Source organism: Orbicella franksi, chromosome 4, assembly GCF_964199315.1.
Source record: "Orbicella franksi chromosome 4, jaOrbFran1.1, whole genome shotgun sequence".
Lineage (NCBI taxonomy): Eukaryota > Metazoa > Cnidaria > Anthozoa > Scleractinia > Merulinidae > Orbicella > Orbicella franksi.
In genome coordinates this window covers 19,480,312-19,504,800 of record NC_138148.1, presented here as the reverse complement: position 1 = coordinate 19,504,800, position 24,489 = coordinate 19,480,312, and the positions used below count along the sequence as shown (strand labels likewise).

The 24,489-nt window shown below is 39.6% G+C and overlaps 1 protein-coding gene across 1 annotated transcript in view; it reads left to right on the top strand.

The window, feature by feature from the left end:
- The window catches only part of LOC145483606 (uncharacterized), a 49,275-nt gene that overhangs the window by 10,995 nt on the left and 13,791 nt on the right, over positions 1–24,489 (top strand). The window contains exons 9-49 of the mRNA XM_081462142.1: positions 20–70; positions 290–402; positions 849–930; positions 1,012–1,083; positions 1,579–1,665; positions 2,170–2,260; positions 2,638–2,693; positions 3,050–3,126; positions 3,357–3,418; positions 3,608–3,644; positions 3,887–4,049; positions 4,737–4,915; positions 5,724–6,197; positions 6,991–7,074; positions 7,191–7,274; positions 7,645–7,728; positions 7,864–7,947; positions 8,396–8,491; positions 8,969–9,103; positions 9,727–9,810; positions 9,979–10,086; positions 10,526–10,609; positions 11,137–11,229; positions 11,313–11,396; positions 12,857–12,991; positions 13,692–13,775; positions 13,891–13,983; positions 14,135–14,227; positions 14,906–14,998; positions 15,660–15,755; positions 17,215–17,307; positions 18,368–18,421; positions 18,924–19,007; positions 19,379–19,471; positions 19,925–20,008; positions 20,696–20,800; positions 21,369–21,431; positions 22,463–22,525; positions 22,896–22,988; positions 23,668–23,760; positions 24,251–24,334. Coding sequence (XP_081318268.1) covers positions 20–70; positions 290–402; positions 849–930; positions 1,012–1,083; positions 1,579–1,665; positions 2,170–2,260; positions 2,638–2,693; positions 3,050–3,126; positions 3,357–3,418; positions 3,608–3,644; positions 3,887–4,049; positions 4,737–4,915; positions 5,724–6,197; positions 6,991–7,074; positions 7,191–7,274; positions 7,645–7,728; positions 7,864–7,947; positions 8,396–8,491; positions 8,969–9,103; positions 9,727–9,810; positions 9,979–10,086; positions 10,526–10,609; positions 11,137–11,229; positions 11,313–11,396; positions 12,857–12,991; positions 13,692–13,775; positions 13,891–13,983; positions 14,135–14,227; positions 14,906–14,998; positions 15,660–15,755; positions 17,215–17,307; positions 18,368–18,421; positions 18,924–19,007; positions 19,379–19,471; positions 19,925–20,008; positions 20,696–20,800; positions 21,369–21,431; positions 22,463–22,525; positions 22,896–22,988; positions 23,668–23,760; positions 24,251–24,334 — 4,067 coding nt within the window. The remainder of the gene's footprint in view (positions 1–19; positions 71–289; positions 403–848; positions 931–1,011; positions 1,084–1,578; positions 1,666–2,169; positions 2,261–2,637; positions 2,694–3,049; positions 3,127–3,356; positions 3,419–3,607; positions 3,645–3,886; positions 4,050–4,736; positions 4,916–5,723; positions 6,198–6,990; positions 7,075–7,190; positions 7,275–7,644; positions 7,729–7,863; positions 7,948–8,395; positions 8,492–8,968; positions 9,104–9,726; positions 9,811–9,978; positions 10,087–10,525; positions 10,610–11,136; positions 11,230–11,312; positions 11,397–12,856; positions 12,992–13,691; positions 13,776–13,890; positions 13,984–14,134; positions 14,228–14,905; positions 14,999–15,659; positions 15,756–17,214; positions 17,308–18,367; positions 18,422–18,923; positions 19,008–19,378; positions 19,472–19,924; positions 20,009–20,695; positions 20,801–21,368; positions 21,432–22,462; positions 22,526–22,895; positions 22,989–23,667; positions 23,761–24,250; positions 24,335–24,489) is intronic.

Sequence of the window (24,489 nt, the reverse complement as noted above, 5' to 3'; positions counted from 1 at the left end):
CAAATTTCTCTTACAATAGATGATGTCACATCTGTCATATGAAAGAGATGCATTACTTCGGGACAGTGAGGTGAGTTACAAAATGTGTAATGTCGTTTTCTATCTTCCTTTTTGGCTTGAATTTAGTATTTACATGTATACTTACGACAGTCTGAATTTATAATACTTGAACTGTTAGGGATGTTCCACTGCTTTTGATTTAGAGTCAAAGAGATTATGTCCCTCATATATAAAATGCGCAAATGTGTGGGAGTAACTAAAACAATAGTTCTTTTTTTCTTCTTTCAAGAACAAGAGCCGCCGTGCATTTTCGCCACCACCAAGCCCGGCTGTCAGCCACAATAAAGAACTGCCAGCTGTACAAGCTAACAGAGAAAAAATCCGACTCCTGACTGAAGAAATGTAAGTTAAGACACGCCACGCAGTACAACCTGCAAGGCATAGCTAAAGCATGTTTATGTTAGTGTAAAACGCGGACTGCAGAGCGGGGTAAAATGCAGACTGCAGAATTTTTAAGTGTAACGTACTACCATTTCCATGAAAATTGAGTAATAACCACGGACAGACGAAGCTGGGCAGTTTTCAGGCTAGCCGGAGTGAAAGTCTGCATTCCAGTTAGCGTGAATAGCGCTCTGGTTAGCCTGTTTACAGTTACAATGGAGGTGGTAACAGGATAAAAAGTCTGCAACCTGCATTTTACCTCCAGTCTTTAGCCCGCGTTTACGCTGAACGCTAAAGCAACACTCTTGCATGCAAAGGTCTGTGTGGTTACAGAATTGTTGACTACAATACATATTTATTCTGTTACCTGTGTCTAACATAAACTGTACTATATTTCTTCATTTCAGAGAGGAAAAGAATGTGGCCCTCACGGAGCTACGTGATGAATTGCTTGCCAGTAAAAAGAGTCTAGAAACACTCCGGCAAGAGGTACACTGTGTTGTGCTGTTGTAATATTCTTTGTAGTCTAAAGTTGATCTAATTAATTGTTATTGCTTTGCACTTGCTTAGAACAAGAGTTTGTCTCAAGATGCTCGATGGGTTAAAGCTTACAGAGACGAGATTGATGCCTTGAAGTCAAAGGTATGGTTACTTGAGTTGACATTGATAAAATCTTACCACTAACGGACTGCCAAAATCTCGCAGTAAAAAGACATGCTTTGCTTTGTAAGGAAATTACATGTATATCAACAACTGCAAATTCACTTATGTCATAAGAGCAAGGTTCCACCAAGCTTACTTGTACTTTGTTAGTCTGTTGTGATACGTGTTATGGGTAATGGCAGCCCGCCAAAAGGCATGTCCATTTTAGACTCATTTTAGGATACCCCGCGAGATCGTCTTTTTTCCCACGGAAATAACGGAGAATGCTTTTCTATTCACCTATCGCAATTTCCGGAAATTCAAAGCAGAGTTTTTGGTGAATCGAAAGTGTTCCAGAATTCATATATATTCTCTTCCCTTATAATACAGTTACTCTGCATTATGGACACACAGCAATGGCTCTTTGATGTCCATATTAGAGAAGTTTGACTGTAAATTCTGTTAATAGTAAAAAGTTGACTGTTGTTTTTTTAGACGGATAGAGTAGATAGGCTGGAGGCTGACAACCACAGATTTAAAGAAAAACTGCGGGATTTAGATTACTACAAAAAGAGAGCAGAGGTAAGTTTAGATATTCTCTTCTGTGTTCAATATTTATTATGAGTCAGTGGAGGCGCGGTGGCTTCGTGGTTAGTGCGCTCGCCTCCGGATCAAGCGATACGGGTTCGAGCCCTGGCGGGGGACATTGAGTTGTGTTCTTGGGCAAGACACTTTACTATCTCAGTTCCTCTCTCCACCCAGGTGTACAAATGGGTACCGGCGAATTTAATCCTGAGGGTAACCCTGCGATGGACTAGCATCCCATCCACGGGGGAGTAGAAATATCCGTAGTCGCTTCATGCTACAGAAACCGGAATGAGCTGCGGCCTGATGGGCCACTTGGCTCATATGCAGACTTTACCTTGCCTTTACCATGAGTAATTCAAATATATACCCTTTTATTTCGTTACAAGGATGTAGTTGAATGGGTGGTAATGAAAGAATGTACAAAGTGAAGTTAAGGCTGGTATATTTGATATTTTTGTTGAAGTGGTTTAGACTGAACGATCTGCTTGATGTTTGCAGGAATTGAAAGAGCAAAATGAACTGTTGTATGAAACAAAGGTTGTATTGGAGGAACAACTTACAGGACTTAACTCAAAGGAAGAAAGGATTGGTGAGTAAATGTGCTATATCAAACAGTGGATCGCAACATGGCATTGACAACAAACCCACATTCCTGCGAGCCCAAAACCCCTTCCACACTACGCTGGAGGAATTTGAAAACGCCGGCTTTACGCTATAATGTGGACGGTAAACATTTTGGAAACGGAGCTTTTCAAAAACGATGGCGTTGCGATAATTAGGTGATTTTTCTGACCGAGTTTACCTCAAACACAAATCCAAAATGACCGGTGATTATTGCGTTTTCAGAGTCCTCCGGCGTAGTGTGGACGAAAAACGTTTGATACGTTTTCAGAGTGTAACCTTCGTTTTCAAATGGCGTAGTGTAGATGGGGCCTAAATCCTGATGATTTTACATGTACCTTGCAGAAATCTTGGAGGAAGAGAATAAGAAGTTGAAGTCTCACATTCATCATTTAGCAGAGGTGAGAGGTAAACGTGTTACTCCATCAGCTATGGAGTGCGCTTAGAAAGATGTTGCAAACATGTATTACTTACTCAGAATTCAGACCTCTATGTGAAAATAACAACGGCCATGGCTTTTCGTTTCTTCCTGTACGCCAATCCACACTCAGCACTCGAAAAAAAAAAAGTCTGAAATCTCCTTCAGACACTTCTATACAACGGTCAGCTAGTTCTGTCTTTCCAAGGATGGCCGGTGTAGAGTGTTTCAGCTGTATCATAGATAGAATTAGCTACTTGTATCTTCAACTATTGCAATATTCATTTATTGTTCTATCGTTATTTATGTATTTAATATGTAAAACTTTGATTTATTCAGGAACGACAGTTTGACCAATTAAAGCTCAAGGAAGTAATGGAGGAAAATGCGCAACTGATCGTTGACAAGCAGAACAGGTCAGCATACAAATTCTCTCTACTGCCCTTCCACACATTTATTTTATTCCATTTGGGAGAATGTAGTCTTAGTCGAGGCTTTCTTCCTGGAAATTTTACTCTCCTTAGGCCATGCGTAGCTCGTTGCTTTTGGACTTTCACGTAATCTATGTGTTGTAAATATTTCCTGCGTTGTGTTGTTCGTGGGAAAATTTATTGGAAAGTCATTTCTATGTTTGCATTCTTGGCAGTATGGCTGAAGTTGCTGCCTTAACATCAGAACTTGATGCACTACGGGGAAACAAGTCTCCAGGTACAGTTGGAAATTTATTGTTTCCTTATTGTGCCTCATTATCTAACGAGCTTGACAACATTGACAAAGGAAAGGAAAGCACATTCAAAGGGCATTTTGTGTAGCTCAAATATAAAACGAAGCAACAGCTTTTTAACAATATATATTGTTCTTGTGACGCTATTTCAGTTTGGCTTCTCTTTCTTTCAGGAACCACAACATTTGCTAGTGAATTTAGCGAGTCCAGGTATTCACCTTGTTTATTTAATTTGTTACATGACGGGCAATGTATCTTGCGTGCATCTTAAGAGTACAATTTCATTTTCTCTTTTTCACTAGACTACGAGAAGTAGAGAAGTCTTTACTTGAGATAATAAGGCTGTACATTCTCAAGACTTTGATTCTTTTATGTAAAAGTTGAGAGTAGTTAGGGAGTTATTCCTACAGTAATTACGTAGTTAAGGGCCGGATGTTTCTTTTCTTTTCTAGCTCAATTGAAGTGCTCCGAATGCAGAGGGAAAACCAACAGCTACGGAAAACGATTGACGAGCTCAAGCACTCTGGTCAAAGAATTATCGAACTGGAAGCTGAAAATGAACAGCTACAGAAGGCGAGCATGGAAGGAAAAACCACCGTGTTTACTCTGAATGAGGTTAGAACCGATTGTCGCATGCTTTTCAAGGGAACTGACTCGTCTCCAGTCTAACTCTTGTGAGAAAATATTCTGACGCGTGGATGATCGAGGGGACGAGTCAGAATAGGGTGAAGTAACGCGATCTCTTGGGACTGCAAGGTTGCAAAACACAGCGTGACTCTAAAAGAAAGTTCTACAATTCTCCGCAATAAAACGTCATGGTAATTCATTTCAAGTGAGAGCTTGGCCAGGTTGGGGGCTAGTTATAAACTTGCTTTGCAATCTTACAGTTGATTATCTCTTGGTTGAAATAAAACCGGCAGAATTAGTAAAAGCAAAGACAACTGAAAAAGGGGGAAAAATAGGGACTAAAAGATTCAATATTTCACGAGACTGGCAATTTTGATTTGAAACCTTGACATCTTTGAAGGAAATCCTATTCGATAATCTGTAGTTCACTTTTATCGTTATAATCATTCACTTCTTCTCCAAATGCTTATTCTGTTTTATTCAATATATTTTTATATTTGTTGGCATTTGACAATTAATAGTCTGGAAATTAGGAAAGAGAACTGTTCATTTTATGATCAGCCTTAAGACTGTTCCTTTAAACAATTATGATAGCCGGAGGTTTTTAAATATCCTCATTGCGTATTGGTCAATGTCCTTTTTAAAATTTTGACTAACATTCTTAATTTTTCATAGGAAATCGCCAAATTGAAGGCAAGAGGGCTGCAACAAGAAAACGATTTGAACGCTTTGCGTTCCGTCGTGAAACGACAACAGGAAGAGTTGAAAACGTCGGTAGACAATGTGTTAAACTTGTCCGGAGAGTTGAGAGAAAAAGATATAGAAATGTCACAAGTTGAGGAACAGAGTTTGCTGTAAGTTTATCGATCACATCCAGTCTGTATATTATTGGTGTAAATCTATTAGCGTTCTGTCACGAATGCCGTCCTCTGATTGGCTACGCTACTCACTGTGTATTCTGTTTTAGTATCACCCAACTAGTGGACTAATGCAAATCCTGCATTTCAATTGGCTACGCTACGAGAGGACTAATAGTAATAGTCCTCGAGTAGCGAAATTGGCGCAATCGAGCGTGACGCTTTCTTTCATTTTATTCCCAAGTAAATATTTCTTCAACTTGCATTTGCTAACTTTATTATTGCCTTTTCTGTTCGACTAGTTGGGTGATACTAAAACAATTAGACCCTTCGCCCTCAAGGGCCACAGGTCAATAGCCCATTCGGCTTCGCCTCATGGGTTATTGACCCGTGGCCCTTGAGGGCGAAGGGTCTAATTCTTTTAGTATCACCCTACTAGTCGGAAATTTACGACATAGTTTCGTTTGTAGTTTGTTATTTGTACATTTTTGTCGGCCGGCCTATTTCACTTAGGTTACGGCCACTGCCACCTCTCTTGTGCAACGGCGCGTGGAGTTGAACTGTAGCCATGAAATGCGGCTGTATCCGCAGGCCATATTTTTCTTTACTAACCTCAAATTATGTCCCCTTTCCCATTGAGGGAGAACGAATCCCATTGTGGGTCAAGTAAGTCGCAAGCTGCATTGTGAATTTAGCAGTCAAAAGTGCTTCCCAAGAAAGGGTATCCGCCCTTTCTGGCAAATGAGGTTTTTATCTCCTCGTATTCTTTCACTGTTATATTAACGGTCTCCAATGTTTTTTTTAGTAATTACCAGTTGTCTGAAGAAAAGGTACGGGATCTTATGAGTGTGGCCGAAGAGCTGAAAGAAAAAGAGGCGAAGATTACACAGTTGAACCAAGAGGTTGAGGAGAAACAGGAAAGAATAACAGAACTGAGTCGGCTAGCAGAGGAGAGAGAAACTAACATCATGGAACTGTATCAGAGAGTCAAAGAAAACGAGCAAGAAATAACGAATTTTGCAAAACAGTCCGAGAACAAAGAGGAAAAGATTTCAGAACTGACCAAGTTAATACAGTCAAAGGAGGAGAAACTCGCCGACTTGAACTTGGAGGTACGAGACAGAAAGAAGGAAATTTCCGCGCTACAGGATTTAGTGAAGGAAAAGGACGATCTTTTGGCGAAGATAACTCAAAAGATCAAAGACAAAGAAGAGAGCATTGCGGAGCTGAAAGAGAGCATCGAGGCTAGAGACAGACGGCTACAAAGCCTGGAGAAAAGGTAAATAGGTAAATTGTTGACGGACGAGACCTTTTAAAGACACGTTATTTTACTCCGTTGATCTGAAGTCAAGTATTAAGGTTTCTGGTGGACAGTTTTATTGCCTAACATATCAAACACGAAAGACCGTGTTTGACCACATTTTCAAACACCGAGAAGAGAGTTGAACTAAATACGACTCGTAGCGGAGTACTTTTGGCGAACTTCGAGGTGTTTGGAAATGTGCTCAAACACTGTCTTGAAGGTTTGATATCTTCTCAATCGAAACTAAACCTAAGGAGAAACCGGAGAAATAAAATCGTAAAAATCTCTGCTAATCAAGATCAGATATCCAAACACCGTCACGGCCATGGAGAACTTTGTTTAAACTTAATGAATTATTAATCAGTTTGAGAGATCTGATTACCGTATTGTTTACCTCACAAGGCAATAATAATACACTTTAAGAAATAGAAAACATTTTCCATGTTTTTATGGAGTTTGAGAGTTTAGTAGGATGAGTTATGTTGTGGGAACACGAGTCGCATCCACGCCTTTTTCAAATCCTCCCTAACTTTCGTGAGAATCGCGGGAAAACAGAAATGCGACAAATGTCAGTTGCATGTTGTTTTTCTCGCGATTGTCTAAGAATATGACATCTCCATCGTGATTGGTCGAGCACGTTGCAGTGCGTGATTTTGATTTATAAGCCGACTATTGAGCTAAATTTCACAACCGAATTAGAGGCAATAACTTGGTTAGGAGTTCAGTTCATCAAGCTGGTTCACATTCTGTCTTCCTTGTCTGTCTTCAGACTTGCCGAGGCAGCCGAGGAACAAAGCCAAACTGAAGAAGCTTTGAAGAAACAAAGGAAAAGTAACGTTGAGCTGGAGAACAGGTGAGCGAGTCTTAATATCTTGGTCGTGTGTTACAGCTAAGCGTTAAACTGACTCAATTTTCCTCATACAGAAATAACATGTGTTGATCTGATCTTTCTTGATCTTTTCATTTCAGAATCGAAGATTTCTTGTCTCAAAATAAAAAGTCGGAGGAGCATATTAGAAGAAAAGACGATGAAATCAACGAACTTGAAAACAGGTTTGTAGATCTAAGGTAAAGACAGACATTTTAGGCAATAGTCATACAACGAACTTGAAAACAGGTTTGTGTAAATCTTAAGGTAAAGATAGACATTTAGGCAATTGTAACACACGACCACATGGTTCCAAGTGCCATCCTATAACTCGACTCACATACTCTTTCACCTGCTTGTTAATGTGCTTGTTGATATCTAACGATTTTTCAAGCTTGTACGAATGTACGAAATAAATCTTCCTAAAACTTTGCGCCTCAGTCCACTTTTAACGAGAGACGAGGAGCAAAATCTTGCTCCATAATCAGGTTCTTTATTATCGACCCGCTTCTAATTTGGTTTCTTTTCCTTCAATTTTTTTTTTCAATCGGACAGAGTTGAGGAGACAGTCAAGCAGAAAAACAGGACAGACGAGAACCTCAGGAAAAAAGAAAAAGAATCCTACGAACTGAAAAACGGGTAAATATAGCAAAAGGTTTGTGTGTTGTGTTGTCCTCACGCACAGGTTGATTATTGCGAACAAGAAACTGCATAGAATGGACAAGAAAACGCCCATCCTTTTCTACCACAAAGAGCTAACTTTTTTTTTTACAGACTTGAAAAAGTCACCGACGAGAATGAAAGACTGGCTGAGGAGTTGAAATTCAAGGAACAAAAAGTACACTCTCTACAGAAAAGGTTTGTAAAATTAATAAGTTTTCTAACAAGGTGTTGGACTTCAACTGTGCCCCCGACAGTCATGTTTTTGAAGCCACCTTCAGGTGAATGATCTTATCACAGAACTAATTGAACAAACCGAGCTAAAGGAATTGATGTAGTTTAAGCAACAAAGGAACGGAACCGGAAAAGAACACGACGAAATAATGAGACGAACAGAGGGGACGAAACGAAGGTAGTGAAGGGAACGAACGAAGCGAATGAAACTAACAGATCGTACGGAGTGAACGAAACGGACGAACGAAGCGAGGGTAGCGCACGAAACTAAACAAGCGTAGGAAACGAAAGGAAGGAAATTAAACGAAAACAAAACGAAAGTAATCAGAAGACTTTGACGGAGAATCACTAAAATAAATAAATAAATAATAATAATAATAATATTGAAAGAAAGAAATATTGTCTTCTGCAGAGTGGAAGAATTAATGCTGTCACTGGATGAGAGCTCAGAGACTCTTAATAAGAACCTTAAGGAGAAGGAAAAGGAGAATAAAAATCTTGAGCGAAGGTAAAGTAAGGAAATGTTTGTTGCGTTGTTCAAAGCTAGACGGCGGGAATTGTCACTTTTCTGTCGGAAATCTAGGCAGAGCGAACGCGAAAATAGCAAGGCCTTTGATACTGCCAGCGTTTTTGAGAGCCTGCGAGCAGGTTCTCTTGGGCCCTGCGGCACTGGCGGCGAAGACTCGAGAAGGAGAAATGAGAGCGTCTCTTTTCTCGCCGGCTCGTCTCTCGAGCTTCGCTGGTCGTGCTGCAGCGCCTATGTTAGCGTGCTCGCATGCTAAGGCCTTTGTCGCGAGTAGGAACTATTTTTTCTGTTTCCTCTCAGATTTTAGAAAAAATAAAATACATAAAAAATAATACAAGTTAGTTCTTTGGCAGGATTCGTACTTTTCGTTTGGGATAGCCGTACAGGTTTTTAAAGTTTGTTCATTGATTTAGGATGGCTGTCAATCATGTCCTCTAACCTTTGATGAACATTTTTCAGGATTGAAGAACTCAATGAATCGCTTGACGAAAGAGAGAAAATCAAGCAAGTCGTAAAGGAAAGAGAAGAGAAGATTGAAACATTGAACAAGAGCTTTGATGAAAAAGACAAATTGTTGCAGGAACTGGAAAGCAGGTTTGTTGAACATGGAAACAGTGAGGATGACTGATCTACGTATCATGTCTCCTAAGATACCAAAACAGAGATTGGTACGTCGGTCAGGAGAATACAGACTGAATCGATCGCTAAAAGGACTTGTCTGATATCAAAACAAATTCTCCGAACCATCACTATAAGAGGTGTTTGGAAACGAGTATAGTAAGGACAATTTAATAAGTTAACTTAAGGGTTGAAAAGAGGAATTGTAAGTGGTTTACCTTTGCCCGACCATTATACAGGCAAGCGAGAAGATGTTGAGTTACTTATAATGCAAGCAAATGTTTGAAAAACTAAAAAAAATGCAAACCTTTTGCAGCTATACGATCCATCATCTTTACGATTTAGTAGAGGTTACCTTTAATGGCATACATTCGCTGAGAAACTAATCTTCTCACTGCTGTGGTTTCAATACCCGTTGTTGACAAGACCTAGTGGAATGTTCAAGCTAGAAAAGTTTGATATCAAATTGGCTAGAATTAGCCACGGGAAATGTTGCAAAGTTATATTAGGAGAACAGAATTTTCTTTCAGAGACCTAGCACAGTCTTCCTTGCATTAGGAGATGCGTAGATATACGTGCTCTATTTTGTATTTATTTAGGTTGGAGGAATCGAAAGGGGAAAGAAAAAAGCTGGAACACGTGGTGAAACTAAAGGACAAGAAGATCGAAGCACTAAAGAGCAGGTAAATTGATTTCTCTTTTTTCTCTTGCAAAACTTGAACATTGCACCGTGTCTTAGCTCCGTGAGTAAAGGAGTCCTTTTTTCCCGGTTGCTGTTGTGTTGGCGGAATAACTGTTGTGTTGAGTTGGTGGAATAACTGTTGTGTTGTGTTCGTTGTCTTTTCACGCAGTCTTGCCGAGGTGGAAAACACCAGTACGGTACAAAAAGATGATCGAATCATGGAAATGAAGAGAAATGTGGAAGGAAAAGATAACAGAATTATTGAACTGGAGAGCAGGTACTGTGTAGAGAAGACGTGATTTCTACTCTAAACGCAGATTAAACGTGATTTCAAACTATCGTTGTCTCTAGACGTCAAGTTTGAACTTTTGGATATTTTTTGTCCACTCTCCGACTCACATTTGTTTAGCTCGTTTGATCTTGCGCTAGTGGTTGTGAACAAGAGTTACAGCAAACTTTATTCCGGCTCTTAGTTTTAGTGTCTGTGTGACTCTCGCACTTGTTCCATAAGGCCTTTTTTTATCTATAACGTTTATAATGGAGTCCCTCTCTTATGCCACTTTGCGAGGTTGCTAAAGCGCGTGCGTTTGGTGGGAGGTACCATGGTCTAATGATTAGCGCTCTCGACTCCGGATCAAGTGGTCCGGGGTTAAAGCCCTGTTATGACAAAAGCTCTATGTTCCGTGGTTATCATCTTATGTGTGTGTTTTTTGCAGGTTGGAGGATGCGTCGCTCGCCAACTGCAAACTCCAACAGAGTCTGAAAATCAAAGAGGAGAAGATTACAGAACTAGACACTAAGTATGCTTTGACTCCTTCATTTGTTACTTATGTTTATGGTCTGGAGTTAGTGAGAGCTAACAGATTGTAACTCTCGTTAACAGTTTAATTTGTCTTTTTTGCCAGGGAGCGGGGCATTAATATCGCCAGTAATGCCCGTAGGCATTACGGGGAAATCCGTACCTGCCGGACAATTAGCCAATCGTAGCGCGCGTTATGTCTTACCAAGCTGTAGCCATGAAGTAATTAAACGCTAACCCAAATCAGTGCGAATTTCAGTAAAGAAGCACGTACTATGTTGGAATTTGTAAATGATGGTTTGAATTACGTGAAGAAAAATTCTGATATCAAGGAGACTTCTGGGAGAACGGCCGCTGTCGCTACCCAGCCTGGTTGAATCATGCACTTGTCTAGGAGCTGTAAGCGTTTTGCGAAGGCCTGAAACCAGGCGAGGAACGAGCATATCTGAGCAGACCACGCTTGTTTTTCAAGCGCTATTACTGTTTTGAGTAGTGGTGGATTAAGTTGGCGTAATTTTTTTTTTGCAGGATTGAGGATATTGAAAGTCTTTCGTCCGAAAAGAACAGACTCAGCCAAAGTTTGGACCACAAAACGAAAAAGGTTTTAGATCTGGAAACGAAGTAAGATTGGTTCATAAAATTTATTCTTTCGTGACTGATATTGATTGCTTCAACATTTTAACGATGCTTTTTTGAACCAATAGGCTGGAGGAAATGTCAAATGACAACCAAAGATTGCAGCTCAGCATTGAACAGAAAAATGGAAAAATAAGAACGCTGGAAAACAAGTATGGTTGCAGAACTGGTGTAACATGTAACATAGGAAATAGAACATGTAACATGTAATAACTAAACATAACACGACTAAGTTAAGTCCAACCAGAGAAATAAAAGATTGGTCGATGATAGACTGCTAAATGGGACAGGATGTTTTCATGTAGTGAGTTTTAATAACCTTCCTTTACCTTTTTATTGCCGCTCCAAGTTGAAAATTAATAGTGAACGGTTCGCCGAAAACCTTGTGAAAATGGAATAAAAATCGCGCAAACAACTCCTGGCTTATTAATTTTTTGAATAAATATTACTCTACGTTTACAGTTTTTGTTACTTTTGTCAACCATTATGTGACTGTTTTGATTTTTATGCTCGCCAAAAGGTTTGCGTCCTGTTTCAGCATAGTTAATAGAGAGGATGGTTAAGAAGCCCGCTAAACATCAAAGAAGCAAACAAACAGGCAAAGATTTATGTTGGAAGGTCCTTGACCCTGCACATCCTTTGTTTTATGCTCACTGACTATGCATAAATTATGTAATCGTAATGCTTCTCTGGGTTAGTTGTATGAGCACACATAACCGCCTTTTGTATTTTGCCGCGTTTTGTTTAGGTCAATCCCCAAAATAGCCAACAAAAGCACACAACAAAGAACTTTGCCAGGTTTCCTAACCATTTCCCTCTATTAAGGTTACTTCAAACCTTCGCGGGGCTATATTGGTCGATTTTTTTTTGGTCAAGAATATTAATGTCCGCGAAGCACAAGTTTGCATACTGTGAACGCTAGGGGTTCGGTTATTTCATTGGCTCGCGGCTTTCAAGTTGACACATTCCTCTGTGAAGTCGTGATATGTTTATAAATATTTAGAAGGCGAAAACTCGCACTCGTTTTTCGAGAGAATCCCTTCTCTTTAAATGAATTAATAGGGTATGTAGGTTTGACCGTTTTCCATGAAATTTGGTCAGAACATTCACTGATAGATATGGAACAAAACCGTGTCGGCGAATTCCTTTATTTTGAATACTTTTCTCGTGGCGACCATTAACGTAACAGGTTACGTGAAGTTTTCGATAGTCGAACTTGACAGATCTCTAAAAAGATAACCAATAGAAATAAAAGAAAATGCTAACACGTTTTTGGAGATTGAGGCTTTGTCATTAACACTGCACAGTTATTTTGCATGAACGATCGCATTTGATACCTGATTAATTCGCTGAAACGTCAGTCGGTCATTTTAGAGTTGACGGCCTCTGCCGCCTTTGGAAAGCAAATCCAAAACAAAACATAATTTTATCAAATTCTACATTTTATAACCTTTCTGTTGATATATAGTTTGTGGGGGGTTTCCTTGAAAACAGAGCGCGTACGAATTTTTTTCTGGAGGACTCCCGCGAAGGTTTGAAGTAACCTTAAATATGGTTTCAGTGAGATCACAATCACAGTTTTTAAGCGATATTCTTTGCCTGTTTGTTTCAGAGTTCTGGAGCTTGAGGAGTCTTTGGGTTCCTCGCATCTCTTACAACAAAACATCAAGCAGAAAGACGAGAAGGTGTCTTCATTGAATCAGGTCATTCAGGAAAGAGAGGAGAAGCTTGCTGAGTTGGAAAACAGGTCAGAGATATCGATTTTGATTCAGTTGCTTTTAATGGTTGGTTGCGATTTTGGGCGGAGCTTTTACCAAATAACAAGTGTAGTTCGTCTTGTGTGATCGTCTAGGTGAGGGTAGTTCTGAAAAGAACTGTTGTTGGTGATTGACGTTTCGACAACCTGAGCGGAATTCATCTTCAGAGTCAAGTGAATACTGTTTGCCAGTCGATGATAAGTCTGGTCCGTTGAAAGTGATTGGTCAGATTATTCGCGATTTTATTAGCTAAAAGACTCGTGCAAAGTTTGTCGGCAGTCATTGGTCGGTTCTAGTAAGTTTCGATCCGTCTATTGTTAGTCAAGTTAAGTATCGTTGACGCTGAACATACGCCATTTTGTGATTGGATGATGAGTGATCTTGGTGTGCGAAGCTAGACTTGTCTAGCGCGTCCTGCTTAGATCAGCTTCGTATTTCTCCGCACAATATCTTTACGTTGTCAAGCAGACAAGTGGTGAGAATATACAGTTCAACCCCTATTAAACGGCCACCTTCGGGGAAATGGATAGTGGCCGCTTAAAGGGGGCTGGCCGCTTAATAGAGGTAAAACCAATAGAAAAGCCTTCATCGGGACTTTGATTACTGGTCACCTAACAGGGGTGGCCGTTTAATAGGTGGCCGCTTAATAGGGTTCGACTGTACTTAAATAGCGTTATTTTCCTTAATCAGGTTGGAAGATGCCCAGGCCCGCAATCACAAACTGACGCACAGTCTGAAGATAAAAGAGGAGAAAATAACATCTTTGGAAGAAAGGTTGGTATTAAAACTTCTTTGTTTTTTTTTTTTTTGCGTCGAAACATTCGTTTATTATTTTGAGAAAAGTGAAGACGTCCTGGAAATTTAGCGATTTCATTATTTTTTTCAATAGTGTGGGAACTTTAGATGAGCTACTGTCGGAGACCAAAAAGCTCAACCAAGCAGTCCAACTGAAAGATGAGAAGATCAAGGCACTTGAAAACAAGTAAGACCCACCCATCTACGTGCTGCCACGTGTTCTTGACCTATATTGTGTCATTGGTCGTGTTTCTCTCTTGGGCTCGCCATTGCAGCATTCGGACTCAATTTATAAACCGAACACAGTTGACCTCCTTAGTTTATTTTTGTCTCCTTAGGTTGGTAGAATTTGAAGAGTTGTCCTCTCGCAATACCAAGCTTTCAGAGTATGTCAAACAAAAAGATAACAAGATTGTTCGACTTCAAGAAAGGTAATTATGTTATGAGGTCATTAGACTCTTAGTCGCCGATGACGCCTAGAGTGCCTCCTTATAAGTACTGTTGCAAGAAGTTTGATAATTCAAATAAGCACACCCCGCCCCCCCCCCCCCTGCCTTCATGCCGATAAACTGTGGGAGTCTGGGTCTGATCGCTTTACAAAACATTCATGTCGACCTAAAATGGCTTGTTTACCGCAGACTAGAAAGATACTCGTTACTCAAATTTGCGAACCATTATCGAAAAAGTCCCATTAGGGAGTTTAAGTAGCGCCGAGGACGACGTTGATTAAACATTGATTCTATATTTTACGTTCGAATCTCGTGGTACTTTAAGAACATTTACTTTGTTTGTCACTGTCAAAACTATCACGAAACTAAATCTGGGACACAGCGATAAACTTGAAATAAAAATTTAAAAAGTTCGCCGTCGTGGTTCACGTTCTCCACACAACGCAGAATTTGATCATTTCACGTTGTTGTTTTGTAGAGGACGGCAAAGAAATGTGCCAAGAATTATAACGCACCTGCACAGCCATTCTGCTCATTAAACCTTTTGTTTAGCGACTTTCCCGTTGCCATTGCCGTTGTGGTTTTCTTAAAAACATGGAAACCTTTTCTATTGTTCTCTTACTGTTTTAAGTTCTCATTAGCGTTTGTTTCACTTTGTAGGCTCGATGAAGTAGAGGATGCCGTGAATATCAACGACAAACTCAACCAAACGGTGAAGAACAAGGATGAGAAAATTGCCAGCCTGGAAACCAGGTCTTTACAATAGTGTGACTACAGACATATCGACGATTGCCTGTTAACTAGTGCATTTCTCATGTACAGAAGAGACTGACGGAAAATTCTTCCCAACCTATCCCTTCCGCAACTTATAACTACAGGAGGAACAGTAGCTTGTATACTAAATTTAGTTGCACTGTATCGTATCAGCAGTTTTTATGCTTCACACGTGAAAGAATACAATCCAAACATGTTTAGCTAGTTGTGCGTCATCGTTTCCTCTGCGCGTGCGTACTTGGGCTTGTTTGTTGTTAACGAGATTTTTAGTGGTGCTCGAATCACCGAGGATTTAAACGTGACAGGTACAGATAAGCGTGACAGTTGTGCATAACTGTCACGCTTAAACCTTTGAGAAAGGAGTTGACAAGCCTTCTTCGTATCTGTTATTTGCGTCACGAGCGACGCAAGGCATCCTCGCCCCAAACTTTTCTTAGATTTTGATTTCTCAAAGTAAACGTAGCGAAAAATATTAAAAAAAAGAAAATTACTATTTCAGAAGTTTTCTGTGCATCACTACCGCTAGTTAGAAATATTTTTGCAAGTTGTTCGGCCTGTTCTCAAACTTAATTTCTTGTGGAAACACACCTATTTTACAGTCGCATTTGTTTATAGGTTTGTAACTTGTTTATGTTTACAGTATCGGCGAACTGGAAAAACAGCTTGACAACAAAGACAAGGAACACCGAGAGATGAAACTTAAAGCTGACGAGCGAATTAGAATGCTGGAGAAGAAGTATGTGTTTCTACTTAAGAATAAAAAAGAAATGTTTCTGAAGTTTATAGCAGAGAATTAAACAAGGGTGGGAGAAGGATTGTCTCAAAAACAAACTGCAGTTATAAAGTGCCTACTGGACCAATTAATCTATAAGCAGGCAGATTTGTTAACGAGAATGAACAAGTTGTAAATAGTACCTCGAGAAGTTAGTTAGAGGATTTTTTTTTGTGTCTGTTTTAATCTTTACCGATCGAGTTCTTAATATCCTGACCAGGACATTAATAATACCTTGTGAAAACTAAAGCAAGACTAATCAATAATTACCTCGCCCGTAAATAGATCAATCAAATGCGTTGTCAAAAAATTATCCTATTAACATATTTGGTATTTGTTTTTCTTATCCCCAAAACAGAAATGTCGCTTTAATTTCTTAAAGCACATTGACTACCAGGGATTAATGACACACCTATTATTCAAAACAGTCATTCAAGATACAACGCTGAATATGTTAATGATTTTGGATTAACCTTATTAATGTATTAATTATTAACCATCATATCAACCAAGTATAATTTATGTCTTCTAATGGTAGATACTAAATAGTCTTATTAGTTTAAGAAACAAAACTAATGCTCTAATAATTGTTGTGTTTTTGATTGGTCATCACTTTTAACTGATTATGTGTGGAATTTATAAAGATAAGTAAAAGCTATTTGATTTTTTTTTGGAGATGTCACGGAACGTTTCATTACCCACTCACAAAATTGCACGTTCATGTGCGTACGCAGAAACTGACTCTTCATGTTGCTTAGCAACGTCTTTGATGCTGTCAATCACTCGTGAATTCGAATGTTCCACCAGAAATAGTACTTATTCCTCAGCCTTTGTTTAGTCACATAACGGTGTCGTAACTCTTATTTATGTCATTTTTAGGTGATTTTTATTTAGGAGGGCTCCACTGAAAACCGCCTTTGGCGAGTTGGATTCCCTCACTAAATATTATTATTATTATTATTATTATTATTATTATTATTATTATTATTATTATTATTATTATTATTATTATAACCGTTGAAGCTGTACTAGTCTTAATTCTACAAGACAACGGTAACTACTCAGTGAGTAGAGGTACAAATAACTTGGTTGCAAACAGTCCCATTGCTGTGTCTTACTTATTGATGATCATGTCGAGCGCCGAATGCGAGCGACAAAATGACAGTGCGATCTTTCCTATTGAAAAATGAATCTTGTGACGATCATTGAATGATAAATGAGACTGGTTGCAGTAAACATTTTAAAAATATCTGTTAATAACGTAAGATACGATATTTTAATTTAGATAAATAAACTAAAGTGATGAACACAATAGGGTTTAGCGCTTCTTGTGAACTGACGGCTTTCTTTTGAAGCGTTCAATGTGAACTTCTTGTGAGGTTCGCCAGTTTCGTGTTTGTGGACTGACTGAGTTTGTTTGCAGCTTGGACGAGCAAACCAGTTATAAAGTGCAGCGACAAAACAGCGTGAAAAGGAGAGAAGATAAAATTGTAGACTTGGAAAGGAGAAGAACGAAGTAAGTTCTACACTGCAGCTGAAAGTATATAGGCTCGGCTGATAACGCCACACTCGTTTGTGGACTGAAATTTTGCGCGCTCTTAAGCTGCTGTTTTAAAAATCTTTCTTAAATCCTTAACGCTTTTTGCTTCTTGCCTGTAAACCCAAGAAAACTAACTTTGGTAATGTATTAACGATATTTATTTGCTTATAGTTATTCTGAGAATAATAATTTGGCGTAATTACTCGATGGTAATTATTCTGATGGTAATTTATCCTGTTGGTAAATATGTGGTATGATTACAGCGTGGTAATTATTCTTTGGTAACTTGGCATAAATTTAACGATGGTAATTATTCTAGCTTTGGTAACTTGGTATAAATTTAACAATGGTAATTATTTTAACTTTGGAAATTTGGCATGAATAGCGGAATGGTAATTTTTGTAACCTCGGATAAATAATAAAATTAACCAGGCTAAATATCTGTAACTTTTCCTCTAAGTGGCTCCAGTGACCATTTGTGATATGTTCAAGATATGGTACTCGATATGTTACTAGAAAACTGAGTGATTTGTTACACACCATGATTGGGGGCCAGCGAGCGTCAAAAACTCCATTCAGTCTCATCCACCATTTCGTTGACAGCTTGATTTTATAACAACTGCAGTAATGCCCGATACTCCAGCAGCGTTAGTCAGCACAGATTTTTTCCGACTTTGTTATTTTGCCTTCCACCCAAAGAGCTGAATGTCTGCCTAGTGCGTTTTAATGCCAGCTTTTTAAACAACAGCAAAGCAACGACGGTCTCGGTTATCGAACGGGTCGTTTTAGAGTGAAACTTACGGCAGACATCATGAAAATCCTAAGCGGGTAAGTAACTGGTACTTAGGTCTCTTATGAAGGTCACTGTGCTTGCGGTATTCGCATGCATTGTGCCCCTCCCCCACCTACATTTATTCGTATGCAACAAAATGTCGACGGAATGCTAGCGCGGGGGAGGAGACGGACGAGCTGTAGAAGCACACTTGTTTCGTTTTTACTAATCAGTTCTAATCACATGTTATCGTGATAAAAACAGGCTTGAAGAGTACGTGGAGGAAAGAGAAGGCAAGATCCATGACCTGCAATCCAAGTAAGTTTATAATTTTGTTAGAGCATTTGAAGGTTATAAAGGTTATTCTGATAATGCCCTACGACTGGAAAAAATACCAATTAACCCTTTTCCGCGGGGAAGAACATTTTAAGAATTGTTTTTCGTGTTTGGTGTTGTCACGGCGGATTATATTTTACAAGATAAAACTTAATCTGAGTGTATCCAGTAAGTGGAATTATGATGTTATATGGTCAGAAAAGCTTTTTAAGAGGTGAGTAAAACTCTCCTTGTATTGTGTGTGGCCCTCGATTGACTTTAAAATGTTTTTACTTTATGTTTTTGTTTCAAAAGCCAAAAGTTGAAATTGACCTATGTAAAATGATTGCTTTCTAACGAGATCTTTGCTCCCTAACAAGCAAAAAGGATTTTGGAACATTAGAGGTTTTATCTGCATGTACACAAATTATCCGCTAGGTTTCTTGTGGTCGTATGACTTCAGCCGAAATTGACTTTTCGCATCATCAATCTTGTCCCTGTGTAGACTTGAAGGCACTGTGAACAGATACAGAAAGCTGGACATGACTGTTGGCGAAAAAGAGATGGTCATAGCTGAGCTGCAAGCAAAGTATGTGAGCTTGATAAGGCGGGTAGCGTTATGCTTCTATTTAGAGCACTTCTTCCATTAACGCCTTCCTCTCTTTGGAATTTCTTTGTTAAGGAAGCGCTTCAGTTCTTACTGAATAAGTGTCCCAGTTGTAATCAGCTCCCCATTTTCCGACAAGCGCACTTAAAATTGTTGCTCGCCTCGTTAGCTTGTTTCAAGAGTTACTTTTATCAATCAGCGACCTTTACATGTAATAAGGTCTATGGTTTGTATGCGTAGTTGGGCACCTAGAGTACACCTTGCCATCTCGTACACAGTTTCTCCGTATACGGACCTCTTAGCAGGTAAATAACATCTGGATATCTTTGCATTGTTTTATTTCTTTTTGTCAGACTTATCGAGGCTCAGGAGACCACCCGTGAGATACGAAAACTCAACCAAATCATGAAGACAAAGGACGCTAGAATAGAAAACTTGGAGGCTAAGTAAGTCATCGCCTGGCATTTTCTCGCGCTAAGTTTCTTGGCTTATTGTGAGAGCCTGAAAATACAGAGTTCTCTCTTGCTATGCTTCGACAATCATGCGACATCCTCGTAAAAGATACGTCTGAGATTTGAACGGAAACTTTCCACGAATGTTCATCTAATGTTCGAATCCCAGACGTCTTTCGTGCGATGCAAGTGAATTAACGAAGAGATTATTTTGTTTTATAAGTTACTATCTTAAGAAGTGGACAATAAAGAGAAAACTGTGGAAGTCCTTCAAACAGAACTAGCAGATTTGACATAGTCTGGCGAATGTTTTTTCTCTCCGTCTAGTATTCGGTCATTGCTTTTGATAATAAGTGTCATACATCTATTATATAATGTCTTTCTGTTGTTTCAAGACGTTGTAAGCATTCGTGGAGAGATAATTCTCTTGTTTTGTCTACTTTTCAGAATTGAGAGCGTGGAAAGTCAATTCACTAACCAGGACAGTGATCTTAAATTGAAAGAAGAGAAAATCGACACGCTTCAGAAGAGGTAACGCTTTTTCATTTGGCATCTTGTCTTGAGTACAACAAGCAATTTCCGAGTTGCTTTTTACCTCTGTTTCAAAACGAGTCCTGGTGCACAACCTTTCATACGGAAATGAATTTGATTTGCAAGACAATGAGCGTGCGAGGAAAGCTCATTGCAATATGAAAGGTTGTTCACCAAGACTCGTTTTGAAACGGAGGCATAAGCAACTCGGAAGTGGCCTGTTGATCAAGGTCGCCCGTCTTGTTCATTAGGAGTGTTTTGTCCGGGATGTTTTTCGCTTTAAAACCACGGGCGGATTTAGGGAGGGGATGGTGGGGTGTGGCCTGGGTAGCTAACCACCCATAATAAAAAAATGATTAAAAAAAAACATGAAAAAGATTGTGAATATTATGGCAGAAATAAAAGCGAACACTCTTGACAGGTACCTCATAAGAATTCCCACTCTTTGGCATGGCTAGTATTTCTGGTGTGGCAGTTTTAAATTAGGTCCCAATTCTCCAATTGGAACATTGTGCAGGCATGCCCCATTGATTCTGCAAACCTAAGGTAACAGCCACTCCCCTCCGGCTAAAAACCTTGGATTCACCTCTGAAAACGTCCATAAGGCCTGGTCATTCTATACATTTTTTTTTCAGTGCAAGTGGCTTTCAGTAACAGTTGTTAACGAATGGTTTATTTCTCTGTCAGGTTGGACGAGACTCTCAATTTAAATAACAAACTCGATCAGTCCGTACGTAAGAAAGAGGAGAATATCCGTACGCTGGAGAAAACACTTCAGGCAAACGAACAAAGGTACGAGATGGCTAAGTGACTTCTCGCAGATTTTCTTATCATACTAACGGACGCGAAGATTTGGAGTTTGAAGTTTAACACTGCGTCTGAATAGCGGACCATGCCTTATCTTAAGGTGCTGTAAAACCTGGCAACGTTTCATGGGATTTGGTTCGTAAATAGTAGGCTATTCCCGTGTTGCCTTTTGCTTCTCTGTCGCAACGAGTTCGTGCGAAATCATTCATTTGAAAATGAGTTTCTTCTATAGGTTCAGTTTCATGCAAATCAAATTAGTCCTCGTTTGAAAGATTTTACACGAGGACTCGTTTTGTATCAGAGGCTCAAGGTATCCGGGAAATGACATATTTGTTGTACTGTTGCGACAGCCATAAAACAACGCCAAACATTATTACAGCGTTCCACTTCGTACACTACTTGCTGAAACGAAAACACCGCAACTCATTTTATGTTAGAGTGTGGTTCACTAGAGAATTTTCATTCAACTAGCGAGATGAACGAGGTTGATCACGATATTTGTTGCAAATGTAGCTGCTGAACATGTTAAAACGTCTTCTGTACTGTATTTCAGGGAAGAGGAACTGGAGCAATTGCTTGAAACAAAAACTGCAAAAGTGTTGGAATACAAGAACAGGTAACGAGACGTGTTCATCCAGTACTTCTCAACTGTGTGGTCAGAACACGTAATTTCTTGCTACAGTGCAAGAGCTGTTTCAAGCAAACCAATGAGGAGGATAGAGAAAATCTTGTACTGTGTTGAATTCGTAAAACTAACATTCTGGAGTAACGTTTGAAGGTCGGCACACACCAGGGGACATGCTACGGGCACCTGAAGCGGAGCAAGCCCCTTCCTGTACACGCCACATAGGACGCATGCTGCAGGGACAGTACGCCAGCTTGTGCACACCAAGCGGATATTGGTTCATTTCTATGTTGTAGTGGGATCACTTTAAAAGAGCAGTGCACACGATGCGACATTGAAACTTGAGGGCATTCCACTGCTTCCTGACGCGCGAAATCAAACCTCCTGAATTACATGCAACATGTTGCGGGGACAAAATCGTGTCCCGGAACGGAACTTTTTCGAAAAAATAGACATGTGACACAACGAAACCTCGCTGCAGCATGTTCCCGCAACATTTTCCCTAGTGTGTGCCGACTTTAAATCGTACTCAGCCGCTTAATTACCAGGCCTGTAGCTGTCCAAACACCGTTTCACATCTCTTGAAACAATAGAAGCCACAGGTTACCAGAACCAATGAAAATACAGGTCTGGAAGAGGTGCTGGACTAGGACAATTACCACCAGGACTAACTATCAGTTTACCCTGTGAGGTAGTTGTGTGTGCAAGTAGCTATGTGTTACGTTTTGCTGGCCTTCGCACTTGGTTCAAAATCACGTGCAATGTCCTCGAGCCAGTAAAAAAGAAGCACATGTTTACTCACTCAATCAGGTTCAAGTACAAAACCAGTCGTTGTGTGGGTCACCTGCTCTATTTCCGCATTTTCTTGTCGATTACGTGTCGATGTCTGATTGGTCTATTACACTTTTCTCTTCGGTCGTGGTTGGTTTTGCTCTGCTACACTCATAGGAAGAGCGCTGTTTGCTTGTAAGCGCAGTTGCTGTTGCTTATCTACACGGTCCTAATTTACCTTTGTTATTTAGAGTAAAAGAACTAGAAACTGACGTGGACAACAAAGATGACAAGCTTATAGAACTTCAAAAACGGTGAGAATGGAGAATTGAATTACAGAAACAGTTCTTTCCCGGCAGTAACCACCTCAGTACCATTGCAGAATTTCTTCAATTTCTTCCTCCAATCTTTCCGTCCCCATATTGGAAACAGCACTGGTCATTTGAGCCATATGATGTTTAGTTCTTTCCATTTGAAGATTTGGGCCATTTCAGGAATTTGACTGACAATCCGACTCGGGGATTCCCTTCTCCAAACCCTCTTTCCTTCTGACTGGCAAGCTCATAAATTAGATTAAAAGTCCTCTCTGTAACCAGTTATTTATATTTTAGCGGCGTTGTTCCCGAGAAGCCGTGAACTTGAAGTTGGTTGTCATGTTCAAGTGTCGTTTCTCTTTCGTCTTAGGTTGGACAACCTCAGAAATGCAGCTTCAGCCGACACTAAGCTTTCTTCAGCGCTGAAAGAAAAGGACATCAAGATTGCAGAAATGGAAGCGAGGTACTGGAAACTACAATCGTAAATCATTCAAATCGGCCTTCCATTCTTACATCTGATTTGGTGGAGAATCGCACAAATGTTAGGAAAACCTGCAAAAACCACAAGTGCTGTAATTATTTCTAGAATGTTGTTTGGCAAGCAATAATTTTGATCTTGCAGATTCTTATCTCGTTTCTGCAAGTCACAAAGGATTGGAGCTATTTAACAATTAGACCCTTCGCCCGCAAGGGCTACGGGTCAATAGCCCATGAGGCGAAGCCGAATGGGCTATTGAACCGTGGCCCTCGAGGGCGAAGGGTCTAATTGTTTTAGTATCACCCAACTAGTCGGACAGAAAAGACAATAATAAAGTTAGCAAATGCAAGTTGAAGAAATATTTATTTGGGAAAAGCGTCACGCTCGATTGCGCCAATTTCGCTACTCGAGGACTATTACTAATAGACCTCTAGTAGCGTAGCCAATTAAAATGCAGGATTTGCATTAGTCCACTAGTTGGGTGATACTAAAAGTAATTAGCCCATGTTTGTCATGGTTTCAGTTCAGTCTCGTTCAAATTCTAAATTCGCGAGAACTCCGCGATAACGTGGTTTCTTGATTTTTAAAAAGAAAGATTTGGAAATAGAAAGGGGTATTTTGTATGTTGATATCAGGTGTGTCTTGTTGTTAATCCATTACCTAGGGTAAAAGAATTGTCAACTACCTTTGGACAAGTTGATAAGCTGGAAAAGGTCAAGAAGGAAATGGAACAGACTGTGTTAAGTCTGGAGACGAAGTAATGTCAAGTTGTGAAATGTTTGTTGTTTTTTACTCCTTACTACATGTTATGCGTTGAACATCAACATACTGTAATTACAAGATAATTTGGTTTTATCAACTGGGTTGATAAAGTGAATTGGCCACCGTAAAGAGATTCGGTGGCCAATTCACATTATCAACCCAGTTGATAAAACCAAATTATCTTGTTATACTTCCCAACGACGCAGCTCCACAGTTTCTTTAGAAACCTACTCCCTCTATTCATTTACTGTAGTTACAACCAAACTTGTTAACACCAGAGGAAACCCCGAAATAACAGCGTAAAAATACCGTGACTTTTACTTATCAAAGTCCCTCTTTCGTTAAGAAATGGGAAATAGTTACCGTGACTGCACAAACGTGTCAACAGAAATAATGATCGATAATGCGTTTTTGCTTGATTTGACGATCGTACTGGTGGATTGCAAAATTACATGCACTTAGTAATTCTACTCGATTGTTTGTAGGTTGGAAGAAAGTGAAAGCCAGAATAGAAGACTAAACCATAACCTGAAACAGAAAGAAACGAAGATAGAAGGTTTGGAAAAACGGTAATGGCGGCTTGCAACAGTTTGGTTAGGTTTGATCGCTGATATATGAGTTATTAAAGAAACAGTCATGCCGACTATGGGGAGATTAGGCTGTAAATAAAGGCCAGAATAAATATTTGAGGATTTAGCAGTATTGTAATTTTACTACCAGTTGC